The sequence below is a fragment of the Pangasianodon hypophthalmus genome, chromosome 22 (assembly GCF_027358585.1).
Source record: "Pangasianodon hypophthalmus isolate fPanHyp1 chromosome 22, fPanHyp1.pri, whole genome shotgun sequence".
Taxonomy (NCBI): domain Eukaryota; kingdom Metazoa; phylum Chordata; class Actinopteri; order Siluriformes; family Pangasiidae; genus Pangasianodon; species Pangasianodon hypophthalmus.
Genome location: NC_069731.1, coordinates 8,152,032 through 8,177,933, shown reverse-complemented (window position 1 = coordinate 8,177,933; position 25,902 = coordinate 8,152,032). Strand labels below are relative to the sequence as shown.

The 25,902-nt window shown below is 40.1% G+C and overlaps 2 protein-coding genes across 8 annotated transcripts; both read left to right on the top strand.

The window, feature by feature from the left end:
• Positions 1-355: 355 nt before the first annotated feature.
• Positions 356-16,498, top strand: l3mbtl1b (L3MBTL histone methyl-lysine binding protein 1b). 6 transcript variants are annotated; one of them, XM_026924835.3, is made up of 21 exons: positions 356-1,094; positions 3,114-3,230; positions 5,005-5,176; positions 5,329-5,506; positions 5,995-6,109; positions 6,204-6,255; positions 7,302-7,396; positions 7,504-7,608; positions 9,211-9,346; positions 9,639-9,730; positions 9,835-9,986; positions 10,071-10,147; positions 11,370-11,455; positions 11,533-11,643; positions 12,079-12,193; positions 12,341-12,440; positions 12,862-13,062; positions 13,166-13,227; positions 13,895-14,043; positions 15,157-15,219; positions 15,328-16,498. In XM_026924835.3, the coding sequence occupies exons 2-21, from the start codon at positions 3,120-3,122 to the stop codon at positions 15,454-15,456; spliced, it is 2,301 nt and encodes a 766-aa protein (XP_026780636.1). In that variant the 5' UTR covers positions 356-1,094; positions 3,114-3,119; the 3' UTR covers positions 15,457-16,498. The 6 variants fall into 6 exon arrangements, with proteins under 6 accessions (XP_026780636.1, XP_026780637.1, XP_034154132.1 ...); XM_026924836.3 differs by lacking the exon at positions 356-1,094 and adding an exon at positions 1,104-1,535; XM_034298241.2 differs by lacking the exon at positions 356-1,094 and adding an exon at positions 2,256-2,469.
• Positions 16,499-18,774: 2,276 nt separating this feature from the next.
• Positions 18,775-23,340, top strand: LOC113532661 (uncharacterized). 2 transcript variants are annotated; one of them, XM_053227931.1, is made up of 2 exons: positions 18,775-20,199; positions 22,167-23,340. In XM_053227931.1, the coding sequence occupies exon 2, from the start codon at positions 22,168-22,170 to the stop codon at positions 22,960-22,962; it is 795 nt and encodes a 264-aa protein (XP_053083906.1). In that variant the 5' UTR covers positions 18,775-20,199; position 22,167; the 3' UTR covers positions 22,963-23,340. The 2 variants fall into 2 exon arrangements, with proteins under 2 accessions (XP_053083906.1, XP_026779952.3); XM_026924151.3 differs by having other exon boundaries at positions 18,776-20,199; positions 22,164-23,340.
• The last annotated feature ends 2,562 nt before the right edge of the window (positions 23,341-25,902 follow it).

Genomic DNA, 25,902 nt, shown 5'->3' with positions numbered 1-25,902 from the left:
TATATATATATATATATATATAGCTTTCTACTTCATTTGTACACATGATTCAGCTCATTTGGAAATTACCAATGGCTCCTTGGGTGAATTTTCTGAGTTTCACAATCCTGGACTGTAGAAATAGCACAAACACCCACCATAAATTCAGGGTAATGCTTGCATGAACTGCAGTAAGAATAAAATCTGAAGTAACCAGATTTTAGTTCCTATGAGCATGACTCACTTCGTCAAACGATTTAAACGGCATTATGCAAGTTACACACAATGACCTGAACAGAAGCAGGAATCACATATTTGTGTGCTCGGGTCGCCATCTAGTGGTGGTTCTGTCGCACTGCACATTTCCACCTTCGCACTGCGCCGACTGCAGCTGTCAAGCGCCATAAAGCGTGGAGCCTCAAAACGTTGCTGCAGTGTGGACTGATAACGGCAGAAAATGGCACTGAATCTCAGTTATACGTTACAAACTAAAGCCTACGACTCAAACACCTAAACAGCGACATGGATTCTGAGGGCCTGCTCGGTGTTAGTGAGCAGATCTGATCAGAGCTAGACAGAGTATAGCCGAACACGTGATAGAGACAGGAAACCAAAATCAGTGGATTCCCCACAACCACCCGACTTACAGATGCTTTCGCTTTGAAACGGTCTAAAGACAGTAAAGTTGAGCTAGTGAAACGAGCAGAGCACAAGCCCAAGTGTGAAGAGCGTCGTGCATAGCACAAAGCCACTGTAAGCTCAGGCAAAGTAAGACAAAGTTGGGGATAAAGTGAAGATCACCCAGGGCGCACTGCAGCATGTGTCGTTACATCTGATCGCCTTCTGATCAGAAATCGATTCATTTTCGGAACAAACACACAGCATACTCATATTCAACAAGACTGCCATCTGCTTTGGGCTATAAGAGTTTATCTCGCACTAAAGCTTTGCTTTCGGCAGAGATCACCGCCTTCATGGTGTGTTGTTATCACTCTTCCTCCCCATTGATCGCGTTGAAGTTTATCGAGCCCCGAAGTTGGCGAGAAGCAATACCTTGCGCATGCGCAGTGCCGACTAACCATCCTGCTCAAAATAAGAGTTAAAAGAGAAACGAGGTGAGTTGCAGTTTTCTTAAAATACCACCGTAATGCAAAGCTTAATGACAGAAACAATGACACTAGTGCCCAGGGAAATGTTTGTTTAACAGGTTGCGGCGACCGTAACTATTTACAACGATGCTTAAAACGATAAAGATAAATTGAAGTGACAAGTTTGTGGAGAAGAAATTAAAAGCAAACGTTTCGCTGTTTTTGCTGGACCTGACGCACTAGAGTTCCTTTGTTTTGGTTATTACTGAAGAACTCCATTAAACCACCTGCATGAGTGTTTTCTCCTTTTTCAAAGCTAAAAGAAAGTGTATATTTCGCGTATTGTGGTCCGCTTGCTAGCATTACTAGCCTCACCTAGCCGGCTGTGCTTTTTGAATTGGACCACAGTCGGGTTTAGGTAGCGGAGGCTAACCGGGCTAGCTAACGACATTCCGTGACAAGGGGAAAGTAAGGAGTTTGTTTGCTGAGAGAAAAACATTTCATTGCAACAGAACAAGTTATACACTCGACCTTCATATAGCAATTAAAGGTCGTGCGGAATTACTTAGACCAAATAACTCGGATAATTTCAGTAGTTTAAACGTGTCGGCCGCCCTTTGCTATCCTCCGCCATTTTGTATCAGGCGAATGCTAATAATGGGCGCTCGCGCATTGCACTTTATTTATGGTTGGAATAAAATTCATTTAACACTTGGACTCGAGAAACAAACCTTTTGCGCAAGTTTGACGCCTCCTCGGGTTGTACACGGCTGTGCTGTCACTGTGTAGACAGCTTACTGGAGTCGGATTTGATTTAAAATAAACGATGGGTGAAGAACGTTATTACAGTGTTCCCCACAGTATACGAATGTTAACACGCGCAAACGGCTAGTTTTCTGGTAGAAAACATAAGCGTCTAGAATTTTCCTTTCTCTTAAACCCGCACAACTATGTGGACATGACTGAAGCGTGGATTTCCACGAGATTATTTTAAAACAACGGAAAGCTGAACTTGTTCCTCTAACTTTTATTTCCCTCGCTTCCTTCAGGTTTGGATGGCCTGAACGCCCCAGGGACAGCGGGATGAGTTTGTTTTCACTCGTGTTTCGGGATAAATTGCTTTGTAAACAATTAGAAATCCATGTTTTATCCGTGTTTAAGTGCTTGGTGCAGTCAGTCCCGGCCGCGAGTCGCCCCCTGGCGGAAAAGCGCTGCACAGCAGATAACGCGCAGCTTCTTTCGTAAGCCGAGTTGCGGGTGTTTCGGTGGCTGTCTCTGATTTAGGAACAGGGTCTTGTGTATGTTGGAGTCTTTACAGACCTACAGATTGACAAATGGTTAATCCGTCACTTCGTAAAGTGTCGACAGAGACTGTGCTCGCGGTGGTGCAGAGCGCTGATTGGTAGGCCTGGAATTAAACTCGTATTTCTATCGAGTGATCCTTGGTTATAAAAAAAAGATAAACAGATGATGCGTTCAAGTCAGGTCGGAATGATCGTATTTACGAGTTGAACGCCCCTACAAAGTCGTAATTACGAGTGGAAAACTCGGGGTTGTCTCTGAGCTGTGAGTTTTCGAGTTGGGGGCGTGTCAGTAAGAAAACATGGTGGATTCAAAGGATGCAACATCTGGAGTTGAGGGTAAATTAGTTGGAACTGAATGGGTGTTTAGCAGTGACATGTCTTTGTCTGGATTTTTTTTTAAACACAATAAAACAAGCTAATTGCCCACACAAAATACAATAGCACTGTACAATTACGATATAACATGTAAACGATTTGTAGTTAAGAGAAAGTACAACGCAATCTTGCTCCAACTAAAGCGACTTGAACGCACCTGACGTCGTAATTACGACTTCCCAACTCGTAAATACGAACTTCCCAGGAGCACTTGAACGCACAGAGAGAGTTAAATGATTTGCGTAGGGAAGAACACTAGGAAGGAAGGAAGTCATATTTAACTGTTCCTTATCAGCTATGAAGTTTTGGATTGCACTGATCTCTCTCTCTCTCTCTCTCTCTCTCTCTCTCTTTCTTTCTCTCTCAGGGAAAAATGACAGACACACCTGCCAGCAATAGCTCAGCCCCAGGAGCAGATTTTGATATGATGGCTGCTCTTGATTGGAAGGACGGCATCGCTACGCTGCCTGGCAGTAACATCAGGGTACAGATGCTCAGTGATACAGATAGGGATGCACTAATCCTATTATTTTTCATTTTCAGGACAATACCAATATCAAAGAAGTGACATCCCTGCAGTAACTAAGCCAAACTCTTTTAAGTCAAAGACGGCAGTATGCTTTAAAACAATTTGGGTACTCTGTTCACATACAAAAACTGAAATCTGAATATATCAAATACGATCTGGTATTGACACAGGTATCGAATTGGTGCATCTCTACATATAGATGCAGTTAACAGTTATAGGGAAATAGATGGCTTGGGTATTAATTATGAATTTAGTATTTATTGGTATATTTATTAAAGCAGTATCTTTGTAATTTATTGTATGATAATAATGCTAGACAGCGCAGAGCTTGGGCATTCCAGCCTTTGGTATGTACGCAAAGCTTAGAGAAATAAGTCCCAGGTAACGTACAAGCCCTTTCCAAATTTTGATGAGCGTAAAGAAGGAAAAAACAAACAAATGGCCCGCATAGCTGGTACAGATAATGAGCATAACCAGCTTAACTTATCCAGAGACTTAATGTCCAGAAAAGTAATGTTCAAACTTTACAACAGCAAATAACATGTTTTTATTGCTGCTGTATAAGCTATGTTTCTGAACATCTCCTATAAGTCCAGATGATTTTTCATTCAATTGGTGAATGCTGGAAATGCATCAATGGCCACTGTTTTCATTTCATGGTAAATTATTGTGAGGCTAGTAGGGATGTAACAGTAAAAAAAATCAATATAATATGATGTCTTGATACAGTACATTTTCAATACATTTTTATATATTTTTTAATGCAAAAATAGGCATTGTCTGAATATGTCCATTCCATTTTCAGCTGATTAAAACATTCAGCAATATACAAGTAAAATACAATTAAAGAATAAAAGTACATTGAGACTTAATAATGACAGTGTTTGTGTGATCCATTCAGACCCTTAGTAGCATGTAACACAAAAAAAGCTGTGCATTAGAAAGCAACAAAATTAATCATGGCTAATATATAAATATATATATATATATATATATATATATATATATATATATATATATATGTATCTGGCCAAGCTTTCACTGGTGTTCATGGTTGCCATGTCTCGGGAAAAAATCCATCCCATATACATCTCAAAAAGGGCACAAAAAGATAGATAGCTGACTTTATTAATTCCAGAGGGAAATTCACAACTGAAACTAGCCCAGAATGTTTGGACTTTGGAAAGGGAGACGTGATTATCTCCCCCCCTAAGCCTTTGCATGGGAAACCAATTCACCATGGCATGCACACATTTCTGATTTGTTGTTAAACACCCTGGCAACCCAGTTGCCATGCCTCAAGGGGGCATGTCCAAAGCACAGGGTGATTTGTTCCTATTCCGTTAGCTAGTTGTGCTCAGAAACTCACGCGTCTCTGTCTAGCTCAAATGTGTTTTTGAACCCTGTGTTCTGTACGATATTGAGTAGAGTCTCATATCTGCAGCTATGAACTTCCCAGTTGCTGTGGTGATTGCTTTTCACAAGCACTAACAACTGCTCTAATAATTTGTAGTTGTGTACACTGATGTAACTAATCAAGAGCATTGTATTGAATGATACAATACGCCGTATCGTTACACCCCCACAAGCTAGCTGACTGCTACAGCACTCTAGACTACTAAATTCTGACGTTCTCCCAGCCAGCTCTCAGCACACTTTAACCATGACTTGAGGCATATTCACTGCACCTAGGATTGTGTGAAAGTATAAGAACTTTTTTTTTTCTCAGTTCCGGATGACAGAATTTGGGACACTTGAGATTGTAACTGATCCAGAGCCTAAAGACAAAGAAGAGGAGTCTTCATGCCCACAGTCAGAGACTACACCCTCTAACGGCTCATCAGAGCCACCCAACCGTTCAACCCAGTCAGAAACGGCAACACTACGTGCATGTGATGGGGGTGAGTATACACATAGGAAGTCACATACAATGAAACTGTTTAACATGTAGAAAATCCCAGAAATTTCTTTGCATGCTTTAACATTGTAAACTGCATTCAAAATAGTGTTTTGTTCTTTCTTTTTTTTTTTGTTGTCGTTGTTTTTGTTTCAGCAGCTCCGTCAGGGCTGCAGACGCAGACAGGTAGCTCAAGCACAATGAGCACCAGCAGAGAGGATCGCTCCAATGTGGAGGTGGCCAGCTGTAAGTCCTGTGGCCACGCTGGTTCACGGGAGACCTTTCTCCAGGGAAAATTCTGCAGTTCAGGCTGTGTACAACCCAGCAGTGGAAGGTAAACGCAAATGCGAGTGTGAGACAATCACTTGTAGTCGGAACACATATTAATCAGATGGACTGTGTTGTTGGTTCATATGTCATTTACTTCAAATTAAGAGTAAATAGTTTGGGTGCATTTTGAAATAAAGGCATGCATATTATTAAGACGGAATTTTATATATTTATATATATATATATATATATATATATATATATATATATATTATACTTTGATTTCTATCAAAACTTCTTGTAAATTCGTAATTAGTACCTCACAACTTTCACATTGCTCTTGTGGGTGTTACACAAACTTGTCACCAAAGGAAAATATTTGTTACAGGGAAGTCTCCTAGATTAACCAGAGCTTTCATAAGTAGGGAATAGGTAACTCTGTCAGCAAGACAGTGAGAGTGTTTTTCAGTGATTGTTTAATTGCGTGTTTGTGTGTGTGTGTGTGTGTGTGTGTGTGTGTGTGTGTGCGTGCATGCTTGTTGGGCTGTGAAGATCAACTCCAGGTGATACCGGAGAAGGTGAACGTTTAGGTAAACGAATTCGGAAGAAGAAGAAGATGTTCATGGAGTCTGAGGATGATGAGGAGGACAACATTGAGGAAGAGGAGGTAATGTGCATTCACACATTAACACATGCTCACACAGTCCACATAATGTGTGTTTGGCTGTACTGTGGCTAATAAACAATTCTTTACTTTGTAGGAGAAGTTTAGAGTCTCAAAAGGCAGAAAAGCAGCCAAACTTGCCAGATTGGGTAATTCTCCATCGTGCATGCACACCCACTTAACGTCAGATCAAAATATGTGTTTCACAGCTTTTTGTTTGTGTGCCTTAGAGTTATGTATAACAATATAATAGTCTATCTTAATAAAAATACAAAAATTAGTTTTAGTTTTACAGTTCATCACTTCCAGGACAAAGACAAAACCATTTTGATGAGTCATCCTTTACTAGTATTGTTTTTCTAATAAAATGCTCTGTAAAGTGAATGTCCCTTCCCTGTTGGGGTGGGTTTTGCTCTACGGTAACAGCTAATTAACAGCAAAGATGGTTCATCTGTGTGTTCTTGACTATGTGTCTGCACACACACTTCCCTTTTCCGACCACCCCCTTTTTTTTTTTGTTTTGTTTTGTTAATTTCAAAAAGGGTGGAATGTGTGTATGTTTGTGGTTATGTGACAGGCACATTTCAGTGGAGTGTTTTGCAAGCTGTTCAGTGTGAGAATATCTTCTTACCTTAGAATAATTGAGAATTTAGATTCTGTTGAGTTTGTCTTTATACATTGTTGGAGCTTCTCCATTAGTAAGAGTATGAAATATTTTATCTATTAATAGTCTCTAATAGGATATAATGCTTGTTATTGTCCACAGGCGTAGGTATAGGCAGTAAGAAATCCTATACAGTTGAAAAAACTCTGTCCCTAACCTCTTTACTGTTCTGCATATTTAGCATATTTAGCTTGTTTGCTACATTACTATTGAATTTCTTTAAGCGCAGTGCAGTGTGGTGTATCTCGAACACTATTGGCTGTTTTGTAAATCAGTCAAGCACGTAAATATGCCATCACTTTGACATCCTGTTTCAGAAGGAAATATGTCAACATAGAGAATCAAAACCACTGTCAAGCCATTTCATGGGGACAATAAGCAGGTCCTACACACCTAGGACATCTTGTGATTTTATTTTTTTTTTTTAAAGAGTTTAAGCTGAAATATTCATTGGCCGTTCCATCAAGATGTGTCTAAAAAATTACAAAAAAATTACTGTGTCTAATGTGTGGTCTAATACTATTGCCATAGTAACAGCTGCGCCCGCAAAGAAGAAGGCTTGGAGCTGGCCGGCCTATCTGGAGGAAGAGAAAGCTGTGCCTGCTCCCTTAAAATTATTTAAAGAGGTAGGCTGTCTAAATTATGAGTTCAAGTAAAATATGTTCTAAAGTTCCACATGATAAACATCCTATCCAAGATGGATTGTTTAAGTGCTGGGGTGTGTGATTTGCAGCACCAGGCCTTTCCTCAGAGCAGGAATGCCTTTAAGGTTGGAATGAAGTTGGAGGGCTTGGACCCCTGCCATCCTGCTTTCTTCTGTGTGCTCACTGTGGCAGAGGTAACACATGATCAACAGTCACTGCATGCTGTGTGTTAATATTGGGTGTTGACTGTTTAGTCAGTAATTGTACACCTACACAATGCAACTATATACAACCCCCTGATAAAGTAACAGTTGTTGTAGGTACAAGACATAAAAACTTGCTCATAATAAAGCATCTGTCTGTTGATGCTTTATCTTCCTCAAATTCAGTCAGATTTATAGACAAAACTTCATCAATGATGTACCAGTAATTGTACTTGTTCTTGTCATTGTTTGCAGTCTAGTTTTAAAAATCCCCAAAAAAACTGTAGTCAGGTGTTCCTATTAAGGAGAAGAGATTGTTGGTTATAGAGGTGCCCGCCCTATAAAAAAGGCAGTCTGGTGACTGACAGTGTGTGCTCTTCTCAAGAAATACCTGTTCATGTTGTTCAAACTGTCTACAAATGGAGGAAACTGTCGCTACTAATGAGCACATGGTGCCATGCTAAAGCAGGCGAGAAAGGACCTAAGGGCTACAAGAAAAGACATGCACAAATCTCTACAACTTGCTAAATTCACTGTAACATCAGTTAACTATATTTATTAGAGATGCCACAAAAAAAATGCAATTTTCGATCCAGTGATGAATAAACACGAAAAAAAAAAAAAAAAGATTAAATATTTATACAGCGAAGTGTCTAATCTAAAACTTTACAAATAATTTCAATGGTGATGATGGCTGTGCTTGGAAGGGGGGGTTAGTGCATGTCTGTTTTAGTTAAGAAGTAGACTCTATGAAAAGTTTACATGCACACTTTCTTACTAATAGCTGTACATAACATCTTTTTCAGTCAGTCACCTTGACTGCAGTCAGTCACCTTAAGTTTAACAAATGCTGGCTGATGTGACAAGCCAATGACTCAGAAAAAAAAAAACCCACACACACAAGCAAATAAACAGAATGGTTCAAAAAGAAGATTCATGTCTTGGAATGGCAAAGTCAGAGTCAAGGCCTTAACCCAAGCGTGATGACGTGTTGCGACCTGAAGAGGGGGCAGTTCATAGAGAAATATGTTGAAACATTACTGTGAGAGGCTTGTTCAGACAGAAATGTTTTAGTTACAAATACAGCCCATATCACAGACTATACTAGAAACATGCTTATCGTTGGTCTAACTGATAGTATTACTCCCGACATCACACCAAAGGAAAAGGGGTTAAATGGCCCTGAATGATTATTGGGGCATGAGGCAGGTTTTTTCACTGTAGCTTGATTACTAAGTGCATTTTCTTAGAGTAACATCAGCTACTGTGGTTGGTTGCACAGAAACCATTTGCACCAGGTGAAATAGGTCACAGGAAATTCTTGAGGGTTTTTTTTTGGGAATAACCTGAAAAAGCAGCAAAACTAATGCCAAAGGATTTGTGCAGGGTAGCCGAAGATTCTATTTTCAGAGTGACATCAGAAATGCAGAAATATGCCTGGGAAATTTTAGATGAATAAACACATTTAATGCATTATAGTATTTCGTGAATCTAATAACTGTTTAGTGAAGTGAATGGAATTGAAAACAAAAATCACTTAATTTAGGTAGTCAATCCCCAAAGAGACTGTGATTTGTGTTTTCTCCTTCTCAGGTCCAGGGTTACAGAATAAGACTTCATTTCGATGGTTACCCTGAGTGCTATGACTTCTGGGTGAATGCAGACTCATGGGATGTGAAACCACCAGGCTGGTGTGAGAAGATGGGCCTCAAGCTGCTGCTGCCTAAAGGTGCTTAATAAAATAGGCAGTGTCCCAAAGGGAAATTAGCATAATTTCCTGGAGCCATTTCAGTGACAGGCGAATGTTAGAGACCTCTGGTCTTTTACCTTAAAGCATAGCTTTTTAAATTATTTTTTCAGTGTTTTATGTTATGAATTTTGTAATTAGTAGGTAAATATGATGCAAATATAAAACAGTTGTGATTAGTGGTTAGATGCTCCCTGAGTTCATGCCTTCAAAATTTTCAAAAGCAACTAATGCAGAATTCATTTTAATTTCAATGTGTATGTTTTCCTTGTAGGTTGCAGAGATGGAGAATTTAATTGGAACACTTACGTAAAGAATTGTAGAGGCCAGCTGGCACCCAAACATTTATTTAAAAGTCTTAATACCGTAAGTTGCTGTGAACCATGCACTCCTCCTCACACAGCATGTATCCTTCTCCTTCAGTGTGTATAGAGTGCATATTATAACAATTCTCTAATGGCACCTTGCAGTCAGTGACCCCCTCAGGCTTTCGTACTGGGATGAAGCTAGAGGCTATTGACAGGAAAAACCCATCACTCATCTGCGTAGCCACCATTTCCGCTGTTGTGGATAACCGCCTCCTCATCCACTTTGATAACTGGGATGATGCATATGATTACTGGTAAGAACGAGTGTGTGTGTTTGTCTTTCTACTCATCTATACATGCATGTACAGACTTTTAAAACTTTGTGTATTGGTTACCAGGTGTGATGCCAGCAGCCCGTATATTCATCCAGTTGGATATTGTGAGGAAGCAGAGTTAACACTGACCACACCTGCAGGTAAACAAAATATGTACACTCACCACCTACTTTATTAGGAACACCTGTACAAGTGCACTTTCATCACATTCATCTAATCAGCCAATCATGTGGCAGCAGCACAATGCCAAAAATAATGCAGATACAGGTCAAGAGCTTCACATCAAAGATCAGAATGGGGGGAAAAACGTGATCTCTGTGACTTTAACTGTGGCATGGTTGTTGGTACCAGATGGGCTGGTTTGAGTATTTCAGAAACTGCTGTTCTCCTGTGATTTTTGCATACATCATTCTCTAGAGTTTACACAGAATGGTGCGAAAAACAAAAAAACATTTTGTGTGCAGAGGGTGTGCAGGCTGAAACTCCTTGTTGATGAGAGAGATCAGAGAAGAATGACCAGACTGGTTTAAACTGACAGGAAGTCTATAGTAACTCAAATAATCACTCTTTGACTGTGGTGAGCAGAACGGCATCTCAGAACGCACAACACATCAAACCAGGTGATCTTCAGCTGTCCAATCTGGGTAAGCCTTTGCCCATGATAGCCTCAGATTCCTGTTCTTGGCTGACAGGAGTGGAACCCAGTGTGGTCTTCTGCTTTTGTAGCCCATCCACCTCAAGTTCGATGTTTTGTGCATTTCTGCTCTCCATGGTTGTAAAGAGTGCTTATTTGAGATCCTATACCCTTCCTGACAGCTTGAACCAGTCTGCCCATTTTCCTCTGACATTTCAGCAAGGCGTTTCCACCCGCAGAACTGTCGCTCACTCTGTGGTTTTTTTTTTTTCTTTTTTCTCACCATTCTGTGTAAACTCTAGAGACTGTTCCCAGGAGAGTACCCTTCTGCCACCAACATCCATGATGCGATCAAGGTCACAGAGATCACACTTTTTCTTGTTTCTAATATATGTTCATGGACGATCCATTGATCCACACATCAGGCTTAGGAGAATCGGTCTATTAAGACTTCTCTGTTTAGTGGGCAGTCTAAACAGCACTAATATTGCACATTTTACACATATTGAGTAAAGCAAGTACGGTTTAACTGTGGTGAGTATTTCCTTGGTCGGCTCTAGTTACCTGATATCTCAAGAACAGCTGGTCAAATGTATAGTTTTATATGGAATTATCATTGTAATAAACAGATCAACTGACTAGATTTTGGAATTGATCAGTTTTATGGAATTGATCAGATTTAGTTGTACATACAACAGTGTATATCTAATGTTGGCTGTGTTTATCAGAGTACAAACAACCAAAAACTTTCTCATGGGAGAAATACCTGGAAGAGACTGGAACCCAAGCAGCACCTGCTAGAGCCTTCAAACAGGTGAGTGTAACTGAGTGTGCTCAGATCCATGAATTGATGAATCTCTGGCAAAACATCCACATGTTCTTGCTTTTCAGAGACCTCCACATGGCTTCCAGGTGGCAATGAAGTTGGAGGCAGTGGACAAACGCAACCCCATGCTCATCCGCGTTGCCACTATAGCAGCCACAGAGGACCACAGGGTCAAGGTGTACACCCTACACCACTTTGACACGTTACAGTTACTTCATTCCCCGAAACGTATTTAATAGTTTTAGGGAATTGTATCGTCACTTAATGTAATTGTAAACTTTTACCTCCAAGTGAAGTTTGAAATTACTTCAAGCTGGCTATATATCTGAATTATGGTTTTAATACTGAACATGTCCAAATTAATTTGTCCCCTAACACTGTCTTTTTGTATCTGTATTATATTAAATCCTTAATTAAAAGAATTTCAGTCTTTTTAAAAAAAATTTTTTTTTGTCTCTGAAGTTATTTTTTTTTTTTGTCTCTGTTAGTTGGAAAACAGGAAACAGCCACAAAGCACACATCATATAGTTGCACATGGTAGACTTACACTTTCACACAAATTATAATTTTTTTATATTGTTGTATAATATTCTTGTGTGTTTTTATTTCAGATCCATTTTGATGGTTGGAGCGATGAATATGATTACTGGGTGGATGCTGATAGCCCCGATCTGCATCCCGTAGGATGGTGTCAAAAGACTGGTCATCCTTTGCAGAACCCCAATTGTAATACATTCACATTCATAATTGAACACACAGTATAAGCATACACATCCTTCTTCTTGCTTGTACCTGCTGTCCAATGCTGTATGTATCATGTATACATCTGTGTGTGTTTTAAGTTAAACACTAATTGTATTTAGTTGTTTTCAGGTTCTAGTGATCCCCAGGTCCCACCAGGACAAGGCTGCCCTACTCCAGGATGCAACGGGGTTGGACACATCAAAGGACCTCGCTATGGAACACATTACACGTTAGTAACTGACATGGAGACACTTTTACATATTGAACACTGAAGGTGCCAGGTTTGTTTAATTCATGTTTACCCTTGTTGAAACTCATGCAATCAATTGGATTGGACAAAATGGAGCAGTGTGATGTATGGGACTGTGATTATTACTCTGTGTTATAAGATAATTATATTACCACACAATTACCACACAAGTCGGCAGTAGCATGGTGTTGTCATAATGCCTTAACAAATGTAACTTGTCTCTGAATACTTCATTGTGCCAATACAGTGTTAAATGGTCCATCATGTGTTGATCTAATAGAAAGTTTCCCACAGCAAGTCTTAGTAGGCCTTAAAACTGGAAAACAGTTTCATAGTCATTCTTTATACTTCATATACATTAGACTAGTAATACATTAAAAAAAACTTCTGTCCTTCTTAGGGCCGTCAGCTGTCCCTACTCTGAGCTGAATCTGAATAAGGAGGGGCTGCTGCCTGACAGGCTGAGTGGAGAGAGGCCGGTGACACTGAGTGGCCCTTCACGGCACAGGCGCACAGAATCAGTCGCACAGACTCCCTCTACCACACCCACAGGCAGCAATCCTGAAACCAATGACAACATGGACAACTCCTCACCAGCCAAGTAAGGGGTTGTATATTCATACTGAAAAGAGTGCCAGTTAAAAACGTGCCTGGTGCTTTGTGTAAGTGTGACTCATACTTCTTTGTCTATACTTTCTTTGCAGGACTGCCACTGCAGCCAAGTGCACAAAGCCGAATCAGGTGAAGCATGAAGGAAATGGAAAAGGTAATCCAAGAAATGCTGGTTTGATTTGATTTACACTCCACCAGCCACTTTATTTATTACACCTGCTCATTTATGCAGTTATTCAATGAGCTAATTATGTGTCTGCAGAAGAATGGGGGGAAAAATGTGATCTCAGTGACTTTGACCATGGCTTGGTTGTTGGTGCCAAATTGGCTGGTTCTGCTGTTTTAGCCCACCCGCTTCAACGTTTGAAGTATTCTGTCCCTTGATGTGCTTTTCTGCTGGCCACGATAGAGAAAAGGGGTTATTTGAGTTACTATAGCCTTCCTGCCAGCTTGAGCCAGTCTGGCCTCCTCTGACCGCTCTCATCAACATGGAATTTCTGCTCACTGCATGCTTTTTTTGCACTGTGTAAACTCTAGAGACTGTTCTGGCACCATGATCAAAGTCACTAAGATTGCATCTTCTCCCCATTCTGATGTTTGATGTGAACATGAACTGAAGCTCTTGTAACTGCATGATTTTATGCATTGCATTGCTGCCACATGACTGGCAAATTGGATAATTACATGAATGTGCAGGTGTACAGGTGTTCCCAATAAGTGGTTGATGAGTGTATGTGACATCTGTCAAAAATTCATTCTGGTTAAGTGTAATTATAAGATGTATACATCTCCTGAGCCCCCAGTTGGTGTTGTTCTCTCAGTAGATTCTCTGCAGCAGTTCTTGCATGACTCTGTGTTCTGTGGCTGGGAGCCACCCAAGTTTCAGCACTGCTGGGAGAAACATGGCAAACTGTTACCTGAAGCCCTGGGTCTCAGTGCAAAGACAGTGGCCAAGTGGAGCACAGAAGAGGTAAAAATGCACTTTATGATTGATGATGCTCAGTTTTGTATGCTTGCCCACTGATGTGGTGTTGTTATTATGCTATGGGTGGACAAATCACTAACCCCGGTGACTGGGACAACTGGATTTCATGTCTGGGCTATTTATTTTTTTTATGCGTAGCTGCTCAGTGGTTTCAAACCTCGATGCTGTAACTATAGCACAAATCCCACCTCTTGCTGCATTATACACATTGGCTGAGGACTGGTCTGGCTGATGGTAGATTTTTTTACTAGGTGGATTAATTAGCGTGCATGGATGACATGTTTTCAGAATCAGGAACATGCAGGTAACACCATATGGCCAAAAGTTTGTGGACACCTGACCATCACACCCATATGTGAGTCTTCCCCAAACTGTTGCCACAAAGTTGGAAGCACACAATTGAATAAGATGTCTTTGTTTAGCATTACCATTCAACTTCATTGGACCTAAGGGATCCAGATGTGTTCCAGCATGACAATGCCCTTGTGCACAAAGCAAGGCCATGAAGACATGGTTTGCTAAGGTTGGTGTGGAAGAACTTGGGTGGCCTGCACAGAACCCTGACCTCAACCTCACTGAACACCTTTGGGATGAATTGGAACCTATGATTGTTGTGGTCAGGTGTCCACAAACCCTTGGCCATATAGTGTATGTGGAAACACTGACGAAACAAAGTTGAAATAAAGTTTGACACAAAACTGTCATTGAAGAGAGCTTACTACCCGTAGTCATCTTGTGGTTAGAATCAGATATCAACTTAAATGTGATGTAAGGACAGAACACCAAATCTTATAGCCTAATGCTAATGCCTAAGGCACAATATGCTACATTAGAAACTTTGTTAGAACAGGATAAGAATCACAAACGCATTTGTTTTTCTTATTCTGTTTTAATTCACTCATTAATTCACTAGCTAACTTGCTTGCCATACGTTGATATGTTAGCTACCACATTTTAGTCTAATCTATTAGGTTTCCATGAGACTGTGCTTATACTTATCTGGTGAGCTAGCTAATCAGTTTATGGTTTTTCCACCCTACTGTGCACAGATGAAATTCAGTTGTTACTGTTGATATTTTATGTGCAAAATTTTGTCAGGTTGCAAGTTTTGTGAGAAAGCTACCAGGCTGCAGGGAACATGCTGCCATTTTCAGGAATGAGGTAAAATAAGATGACTTTTTTTTTTTTTCAGTAATTTTACTATTATGTGATATTTTGATTTCTTGTAATGTTGATTTTGATCCATTCTGATGTTTGTCGTTCTTATAGCAAATTGATGGTGAAGCCTTCCTCCTTCTCACCCAGTCTGACATTGTAAAGATCCTAAGTATCAAGCTGGGCCCTGCTCTGAAAATCTATAACTGCATTCTTATGCTGAGGAGTGTGGATGAAGAATAGCATCCCCACACCATGAAAACCTGTCTTAGTGCTTCTGTACTTATCAGTAACCACAAGGCAATCATTTTTCCTCATCTTTTTTTATCTCCCAACTTTGTGACTCATCCTTGCAATGGTGATAAGTTCACATTCTGTGTAGTCACTGAGGTTGCCCTATGATGAACAAGTACTTCAGAAAATTGAACAGACTGGAATTTTATCTGCTTAAAAGCAGTTTTATGTGATTGTCCTGTTATACAACTGGGCATCAGAATGTACAAGTTGGGTATAAATATAAAGGTCTTTGGAGGACTATGCTGCTAAACAGGCACAAAATTTCTTGTCTTTTCCTGTATTTTTCTTGTATCATCTGTATGTAGTCCTAACTGAAATCTGCTACTTTATTCAAAAGTTATTTGATGATTTGATTCTTATTAACTTATTGCTATTTTGATTTTTAATTAACTTTTTGGACTCAAAAGTGCATGGTTTTGAGGCACTGCAATATCAATGCATTATTATTATTTATGATTTTTATGGTTACTAATTGTATAAATAATTGGTTTATGAAATGTGAACAAATTACACATTGGTGGACCTTTTACTTGAAATGTACAAAGTAATTTTTAAATTGATGCAAAAAAACAGACTTTTGTATATGAACCCACATCACATCCACAACGGTCAGGATGGGTGTATGTAAGACCACTAGGATGAGGGATATGCTTGTGGGTGTGTGTGTAACCCAGAGAGAAAGAGACTGTACATGTTTTACTTTGCATCAGGGAATCTCTTAGTTCAGTCAGATCTTAAAATGAATGTCTAATTTGCTATGTAGTAGTGTCGAAATTGTGCTTTGTGAAATCCATTTAAAATTTTGTAAATTGTACAGTGATACTGATGTGGGTGTATTTTGATCCTTGAGGGTGTGTGTATGTGTGAGAGAGAGAGAGAGACTAACTTGACTTAAAGGTAGATTCCGTTGAAAATAAGATGAAATGTAAGCTGTAATGCTCGAGAGTCTTAACTGATGAAATAAAATAAGATCTGAGTTACAGCCTAACGCAAGGCAGTCTGTCAGCTTCATTTAGCTGTGTTGCAAAACGGATTAAGGAGAAGGATTGTGTCTTCTGGTTTTTTTTTTTTTTTTTTGCATAAAAATGGGACAATGTTTTTTTTTTAAGTATCTATTTAACTTGCAAATAATGTTTTTTTACTCTAATCATATATTTTGGTATTTTTTCTTTTATGTTCAAGCAGATATATCAGATGTACAAAATACCAAAGAGCAAGAAAAGGAATATAAATAGGCATAATTGTATCTGCATATAAATACTCATCTTATGAAAACTACATGCCTATATGTATATAATCAATTTTATTTAGCACTTTTAACAATGGTAATTGCCACAAAATAGCTTTACTATCACTAGTTATGTACAATGAATGTTCTGCAGGTTCACCTTCATGGAATTCTGGTAAATTGACTGATTTGCAAAATTGGGTATTACCTAACTCTTTTTGCTGACATGATCACTAGCATATAGGCAGTGCATAAACTTAAAAGGACACACAGAGGGAGATCCCAAATTCTTACGGAAACATGGCGGATGGAGGCACCTTGCCTTCTTTCAAAAAGGTTGTCAAGTTCATGAGACCCCAGAGAGATCACCTCAGTGGTGCTATGGAGTATTGACATGACAGCCATGTACACCTTTAGCATAGATGGGTATTTGCTGTAGTCCCTGGAGTAAAGTTAGTATTTTAGAAATCAGGCATTGGATCTAGCCTACGCACTCCATTCATAAAACTGCTTCCACCAAACCTACAGGCACATGTGACCTGGCTGAGAATGCTACACATATCCATCTGTTTGGAACTGCAGATTTGCTCAGGGAGGAAGCTGCAAGGCAAAACAATAGCGAAAACAAAAGTCTTGCTGGCCATCTAGGGGTCATGTGGGAAGTGTCAGTGGTAAAGGGGAAAACCATGCAGTAGATAATGAGACCTGTCATGGGTCAGTGCAAAGTGGGCCAGTGTAAGGTGGAGAGAGCTGCTTGGTCTTGTGGCCCCAGTGTTGATGTAGCTATCACAATGTTTGAACAAACCAACACTGGGCTTGAAGAGACCCTGATGGCCAAATGGGCTGTCCTCAGTTTTAGCTGTTTCATGTGGTATGAACTCACATAAGGGTGCCACATACCTACTGTGCCCCTGTGGCACCATGCTGGTTCCCAACCTGTAAGAGAAGCATTGATGGTGACTATCTTTCTTTGATGGGGCACCACCCCAGAATGTACCCCTATCATTAGAAAAGCTTTGCCTCTCCAGCAAACTAGAGTCTGGGCTCCTCTTGCTGAGATAAGGATATGTTTCTGTTCGTTGGGCCAGCTGTAGACTGATAACCCACTTCTGAAGAGCTTGTAACTCCAGCAAGTACACTATATAGCCAAAGGTTTGTGGACACCTGACCATCACACCCGTATGTGGGCCTTCCCCAAACTGTTGCCACAAAGATGGAAGCACCCTATTGTCTAGAATGACTTTGAATGCTGTAGCATTAAGATTTCCCTTCACTAGAACTCTGGAACTAAGAGGCCCAAACCAAACATGACCACACCTGACGCCATGCATAAACCAGCTTACCAGAGAGTCCCCCCTATCCTGTTCTAGGTGTTCTGTCGCTAGGAGTGAGGTGCTCCCTCACACAGAGATCGGCTGCTGTAGATTGGAGTGATTGCACGAGTGCCAATGCTAACAATAAGACAGTAATAGTAACACATTGACAGTGCCTGCCTCATGTAATGTAATATCATATGCTCTCAATAGATTCAACAGGCAGTGCACATCTGAACATAGTGTTTTTTCTGGTGAGACCGCCAGCAATGCAATACAGGCATCACTGGTAGGCATGTGGCCTGGCCTGACCTGTTTGTGAGTCATCAGCTCGAACACAGATCATGGAGTTCAAGCATGGATGGGCAGTCTGTCCAAATTCTCCTTTAAAAATAAGAAAAAAAACATATGGCATATGTGGCGTAATTAATACTGCTGCAACCAGCGTTGTGTGAAAAAGCACATTTGGTGCAGTGGGTAGCCTAGCACCACCCAACTGGGTTATAATGAGTGGCTGCCACAGCTAAATTAGAGCCTATTGGGGACTAACTGATACCAATTTCTAGATATTACTGAGGCCAGATTTGAACATGTCCAAGTGCTAGATGATTGGCAGCTTGGAAAAATGTGAGGAGAAGCAAGGATAATGACTAGATATTGGGTTCTAAGAAAGGTTCTTTTGAAGAAGTTGTGCAGTCTCAGCTCCTGAAGCAACGATTTTGGCTGTACCATCATGTCTGCTGCCAAATCATTAGTGGAATCAGGTGTGGCTCTTGCTTGGTTGGCATGAAAACCTGCAGCCACATGAGCCCTTTGTGGATAAGATTGAAGACCCCTGCATTAGAGGGTCAGTGCCAAGCCAGTGAGCCCATTACTACTGCCCAACTTCGGCTTCACCAGCTGTCAAAAATCTTTGGAATTCTGGCTGAGTTTTGCAGCATAGTTCTTTAGACTAAATACTTGGTGTCACTTAGATGGCAATGGAGGAATACTTAGAGGAGGAAAAATTACTTGGTTTGGAGAATGAGAGTAAAGCACTGCGAGGAGGGGAAAAAGGCTACACAGTGTTTTGAGTGATACCTATTAAGGCAAGCAATGCTGACAACTGAAAGCCTGCATGAAGCTAATAAGCACCATGGAGTTCTGTAGAATTCTACCAAAAAGGGCACTAGTAATGCATAAAAAATACACTCACTGTTCAGAAGAGATTAGATTAGAGGAGTTTATCCCCCAGCTTTGGAAGACAGGAACCTGTAACTCCAACTATAGGCACAAGCTGCCAAGCAGATAACTCCATGAGTAATTCCAGAGTCAAAAGTAAAGATGTAAATAAAAAAAACAAAAAAAAAACAAAAGAGCTTACCAATGACTTCTGAATGAGATGAGAGGTCAACCTTAACAGAAACGTACAGCAATCTTTGAGTGGCAAACAACGGAGGTCTATTAAGGAACAGATGCAAAGATGCCCAAAGATGCAAAGTGACCTTTACTTAGCTTGCTTAATGTAACGCTGAAGTGATTCTTTTAAAAATATGATTGATATCCAACGTGATTGGTAAAATCCCAAACTAAGCCCATTAGTAACCCTGCCTGAATCAGCATTTTTACTGAGAAAGTCTTTTTAAATGAAAAAAGGTAGGTTTTACACTAATCTATACACCAATCTTAAATATTTGGAACAGCCATCCAAGAAGCTAACCCTAACTCTAGACATCTCATTTTTTTGAATTCAGGGGTAATTTAATAAACAGTGACCAGGAAGACCTGGTGGGTAAAATAAGCCTGAATCCCAAGTGAGTCTAAGAATAAGTCAGTAGCCCACCGTGGGAGCAGACAGGCTCGCGCTAATCTTCCCATGACCCCTTAACCACAGTCTCTCTCTCTCTCTCTCTCTCTCTCTCTGTTCCTCCTCTCTCTTTTTCACTACACCCCTCCCAATCCTGTCTCTGCGTCACTGGATAATTAAACTGTCAGCCACAAACTCTGAGCTCTCATACTAGGAATAGTGGAGACACAGTGCAGAAGCGCAGGGTCAAGGATCCGCTCAGCTTCACTAAATGGAAATCGGATCTGGCTCTCGGGTTCATCTGGACACCAAAGACCGAAAGTAAAGCGACATCAGGACGCGGAAGCTCAGAGGCTCAGGAGGTAAGAATCACTAAATCAGGTGGTGGGGAGAAATGAGCATTCAGAACTACTGAATGTATGCGTCCTCGGCGCGTGTTTGCTTGCGTGTGTGTGTGTGTGTGTGTGTGTGGAGAGAGAGACAGACAGACATAGGGCTAGAGATATATTAATAAACGTGTACATATGCGTCACAGGCTATTGCAAAATTGCAAACACCAAACCAAGCGCATATATCAATATTCATTCATGACTTCACCTTGAGTAAGTGCTTTGTCCTGGTCAGGGTCGCGGTGGATCAGGAGCTTATCCTGGCAACCCAGGGCGCGAGACAGGAATATATCCTGGATGGGACGCCAGTCCATGACAGGACACCACGCACACACACACACACACATTCATACACTCCTTCACACCTAGGGGCGATCTATGAATTCCTGATTCGATTTAGTCTGAATACCAGCATTTATCTCATAACCATTAAAGACCAGTGGTTCTCAAATAGGGGTTTGTGATTTTTATGTTTTGGCACAGTGATGGAAATCTCAGCCCACCATTATCATTATTATTATATTGTGGAATTCTTATAGTTATTTACCTGTTTGACTGGTCACTTGAATTTAATTCATAAGCAAGTAGTTTTAATGTCAGCTTGGACTTAATGTGTTCTGTTTCTGGAAAGTTTCTGTCTAAAAAGCTTTATGGCACCAATAAATAGCCAAAATGTTATTTAAATAATTTAAATAATGCACCTAACCAACTACTGTGAATGAAGTTAGTGTGTTTGTGAAAGAAATCTGTACTAAGGGAGTCTGGGTAATTTATTTTACAGTTAAAGGGGTCTCTGAGAACTGTTAGGCGAGTGCGGTTCTGAGGTTAGCTGGGTGATTATCCAATCGAAGTCATAAACTAGTCAAGAATTGATCCAATATTACTTTTCATTCACAATCTGTAAAACTCATAGAAATTTTAACTGAATGTCGCCTCAGTTCAAATTCGGCTCAAAGCTGAGTACGCCTACATTATGTATCGAGTGGGGATAAAATTTTTCTCCCAAAAACAATTACCCTATGAAGGATAAACTCAGAAGGGAAATTAATTTTTACTGTAACAAACAAATGTACCCTCTCATAGGCTACTATGTTTAGCCAAGATCTTGGGATGCCCAGATGATTTCAAGGATTCAAGCCTGAATAGAAAGGTCAGATAAGCGGACAGTATGGGTCAGGGTTGCCAGGGTTGTGAGTGACAAAGGCATGGCCAATCAAAACTAGCCTAAAATCCACCCAGTACCAAAACTCAAAGTACACTATATGGCCAAAAGTTTGTGGATACTGACCATGACACCTATGTGATATGTGCTTGTTGAACATCCTATTCTAGATTTAGTCCCCCTTTGCTGTTATAATAACCTCCACTCTTCTGGGAAGGCTTTCCACTAGATTTTGGAACGTTGCTGTGGGGATTTGCCACAGGAGCATTAGTGAGGTCAGGCACTGATTTTGGGTGAGGAGGCCTGGGGCATATTCAGCTTTCCAATTCATCCCAAAGGTGTTCAGTGGGGTTGAGGTCAGGGCTCTGTGTAAGAGACACATATTCTTCCACATCAACCTTGACACACCATGTTTTCAAGGATGTTTTCAAGGGAAATTTAATGCTACAGCATACAAAGACATCATATATAAATGTTTGCTTCAATTTTATGGCAACAGTTTGGGGAATGCCTACATATGGATGTGTTGGTCAGATGTCTACAAACTTTTGGCCATATAGTGTGTTTGATGAACTGAAATGTTTAGGGAAGTGGTCTTAGTTATTATTGGTTGTTTGATGCATTATGTTAATAATACAGCAAGCAAGAAGCCTGTCAAAGCATCTTTTTTAGTCACGGACCTACAGTGGGACACCAGTACGTTTACAGAATGGGGCTCTTGTGGACATATGATAATCTACCTTGCAATCTTCATTTGACCTCTTTTTTTTATCAGCAGAATGTCAGAGATGGATGGACCCACTGTAACAGGTGTGAGTGTTTTAGAATCAGACAATTCACTCCATCAGAAGGAGAAAGGGCCTGTTATTGGTGGTTTGCGTCTTCGATCTGCTCCTGGAGCTTGTGTGCTCTTCGCTGGTGTTTTGCTGCTTGTAGGCATTGGAGTGGCCGTCGGTGGATACTGGCCCCATCGCAATCGGAGACCAGTGCCACATCATGCACCATCTGGCCGCACACCCTCAGAAAAACTGAAATTGGTTGGCCCTATTATAATGGGAGTGGGCCTTTTCATCTTCATTTGTGCAAACACACTTCTCTATGAGAACAGGGACCACAGGCTGAAGCAAGCCAGCCAAAAGAATGATACACTAGGGGGACGGCGAAATTCGAAAGGCTGCTCACAACCTGAAACAGACACCAACACACATGCTCTGGCCTTATCTGAACTCAACATTCATTGCCTGCAAGGAGGGATCGCTGTTCCGGCCCTTAAGTGCTCTTCCCCTTCCTCTGCCTCTTTAAACTCCAGTCAGATGAACTTTGACCTTGCAGAGAGCAGGGATGCTGTCATGTTGATTCCTCCAGTCATCAAGCTGAACAACTGCCTTACAACGTGCCCAGATGCCCCGCCCCTTCTGCAGCACTTACCGGCCCATGGCGAGAAGGACCAGTGTAAAAGGGCGGGGCCAATAATAACAGAACATTCAAGTTTATCTCTAACGAGAGAAAGCGGGGAGGAAATGAGTATGGGACAGTGTGGATCAATAAAGTATACACAGACTGTGGATAAGTAGCCACAAAGTCGCCCTATGATTCATGTTGCTATCATATTTAAACTAGAAAAAACTCCCTAAAGCAGCCTGGGGTTCTCTGGTTTGTGCCTCTGCAGAAACCCTTAAGGGATCTATGTAGTAGCCTACAACAAAGTGTTTCTCAATCAGCTAAGAATCTTAATATCTTAAATATCCAAAGACCCCCTGAAGACCCCTTTATAAATAAGTTCAAATCTAGAACACTTCAGTTCTCTGTCTAGGGAAACCATAAAAGGTGCAGTTTTGAACCTTATAACGGAGTCTTTCCCTATCAGAAAGGATTCCAAGTAGAATCCATTTAGGAGCTAAGAACCTTTAACTATCCAAAGAATCCATTAAAATGATTGAAAAGCTCTTTTATCTAAGTGTGTACATTCTTTAAAAAAATGAAATTAGATCTAGTACCTTAAGTGGTTCTTTGTTTGTCCCTCTGGGAGAACCATGAACTATCCAAAGAACACTTGAGGAACTGGATTTTTCTAAGATTGGATAAAAATAGGTTAACTCTAGAACCCTTTAGGGTTCTCTAGTTGCCTGGAAGAACCTTTAAAGGTTGTCTGTAACCCTACAAATGAAGTAGAACTCGTTTTGGAAGATAACATTAAAATAAGCCTTGAGGAACCATTTTTACTAAGAGTTTATGGTTTAAATGCACATTAATGCTAATGTTGAATGTAATGTTAATGTTTATTAATGTTAATGTCACATTAATGTGTATTCCACATTCATTTTTGTGCTCTCAAAGCATTAGGCAACATTAAGGCTGGCATTCAGACTGCTATTTTTTCCAGACTATTCTTATAATTTGTAGAATTTGACCCTTGGATCTAAAGAGATATAAATAAAACCTGTTCAGTGTCACTGTCTGTGCTCCTGTCACAGATTTGTAACAGATTTGGCAAGATACCCCATATCATGGAGTTTAACATGTCAGTTTGAGGCATCAGATCATTTCAGCTCCTTATGTTGTTTCTTTCCTTCCTTCCTTGAAATATTTGAAAATGAATAAATGGCTTAACTGATAAAAAAAACCATTTAATTCATATGTATTCACCCCCTCAGTGTGAATTACCCTTTTACAGCAGTTACAAATTTGCATTGTCTCGGATCTCTCTCTATGAGCTTTGCACATTTTGATTTTGGCATTGTCTTCCATTCCAAATTAGATGAAGAATGTTGGTGGACAGCAATTTTCAGATCATGCTACAGATTTTCAATTGGATTTAAGTCTGATCTTTGACTCGGCCATTTAACTTGGCCAAAACACAAACCTTTTTTTTTAAGCCGTTCCTTGGCTCTGTGCTTTGGCTCAGTGTCCTGCTGGAACATATATTTTCACCCTAAATGCGTATATCTGGCTGATTGGAACAGATTCTCAATTTGTTATTTTTGGCTCCATCCATACTGCCTGTGATGGTTTCCAGTTCCTCCTGCTGAAAATCTACCCTAGAGCATTATGCTACCACCAGCATCCTTGATCACAGAAATGGTGTTACCTGTATTTGGTTTACGCCAAATATTATGCTTTGGCTTTAGATCAAATGACTCAATTTTAGTTTCATCAGACCACAAAATCTTTTTCCAAAAACTCTCAGATTTTCTAACATGGCCTTTCTCAGAAGTGGCTTGCTTCTGGCCACTCTCCCATAGAGGCCAGATCTGGGAAGGTCTGATGATATTGTTGAAGTCTGCACAGGTTCTCATATTTCAGCCAGTGAGCTCTGTAACCCCTTCAGTGTTGTAGCTACACTCCTGGACACTTCTCTGACAGTTGCCCTTCTTGCCCAAGCACTCAGATTGGACTGATCTGGGTAGTGTCTGGGCTGTGCCATGTTTTTTTTCCACTTTGTTATAATGGATTACACAGTGCTCCTAAGAAGGTTCAAAGCTTTGCAGATGTTTATATATTATATATTATAATATGCAGGTGTAACAATTTATTCCCATCGTTTTTTTTCCCTTCTAACGACTTCATCTTGAAGCTTCATGGGCAGTTCTTTGGTCTTCATGACAGAAGTTCTGATCATTAATTAGATGATACCTGCCAAAGTCAGAGATATTTATTGTGCAAGCATATAATTGGACACAAAAATTAACACAGGTTTATCCTGGTTAACATATTTAGCGTGGCGAGTTCTCGAAAATTAAATACTATTCCTAATTTAGACTGCAAAAAGAAATGTCTCTCTACAGAAATAATTTAATTTTATTTCTGTAGAGAGACACTTCAAAATGAGCAGAACATAATCCCATTCTAATATACTTCAACTTGATGTTGCAATACAGGAAAAAGAGACGTAATCATTGGGGGGGTGAATACATTCTGGAGGCACTGAATATACACTCAGAGTTGGTGACTTAAGTCCAATAATTATGTCAATGTTTATGATTTATGCAGAGGAAAGCTTTGTAAAATGACCCGTGTGCAGTTCATGCCTCCAAGGTTGCCAGATCTAATAGGAGTGTAGTATGTTGCCAATATATTTTTGCATTATTATTTATCATGTTCATCACAGCAAATTTGTTATAATGCCTTCCACCCTCAATATTTGTCAGTTTATATAATAGCACAATCCAGTACAGTGGCAGAATACGTCAAGCTTAGGTGAAAAATACATTATCCACTGTTGAAACTGGACAGGCCACGAAAATATTTATTTTATATATCATGCACAAATACAGTTAATTTTGTGCAAAATTTACACTAAATGACACTAAATTGAGATAATGAAACTATAATATGTGTGTGTGTGATGTAGGCTATTTTATAACACTTTTAATTATCTATTTTGAGTTGTCTGTTCAATAAAATGATGTGCTCTCATGATAAAATGTGCCTTTGGCTGAAAGGATAAACTGACCAAGCACTCATCAACTTTAAGTAAAAAAAAAAATTAAAAATCAATTTAAGTTCAAGGTCTA

Coding starts and splice junctions, on each gene's coding strand:
- l3mbtl1b (XM_053228068.1), top strand. CDS start 2,687: ATGCAACATCTGGAGTTGAGG. Junction 13,063..13,165: donor GACAACTCCTCACCAGCCAA/GTAAGGGGTTGT, acceptor CTTTCTTTGCAG/GACTGCCACTGCAGCCAAGT. Junction 15,220..15,327: donor CTGCCATTTTCAGGAATGAG/GTAAAATAAGAT, acceptor TCGTTCTTATAG/CAAATTGATGGTGAAGCCTT.
- LOC113532661 (XM_053227931.1), top strand. CDS start 22,168: ATGTCAGAGATGGATGGACCCACTGTAACAGGTGTGAGTGTTTTAGAA.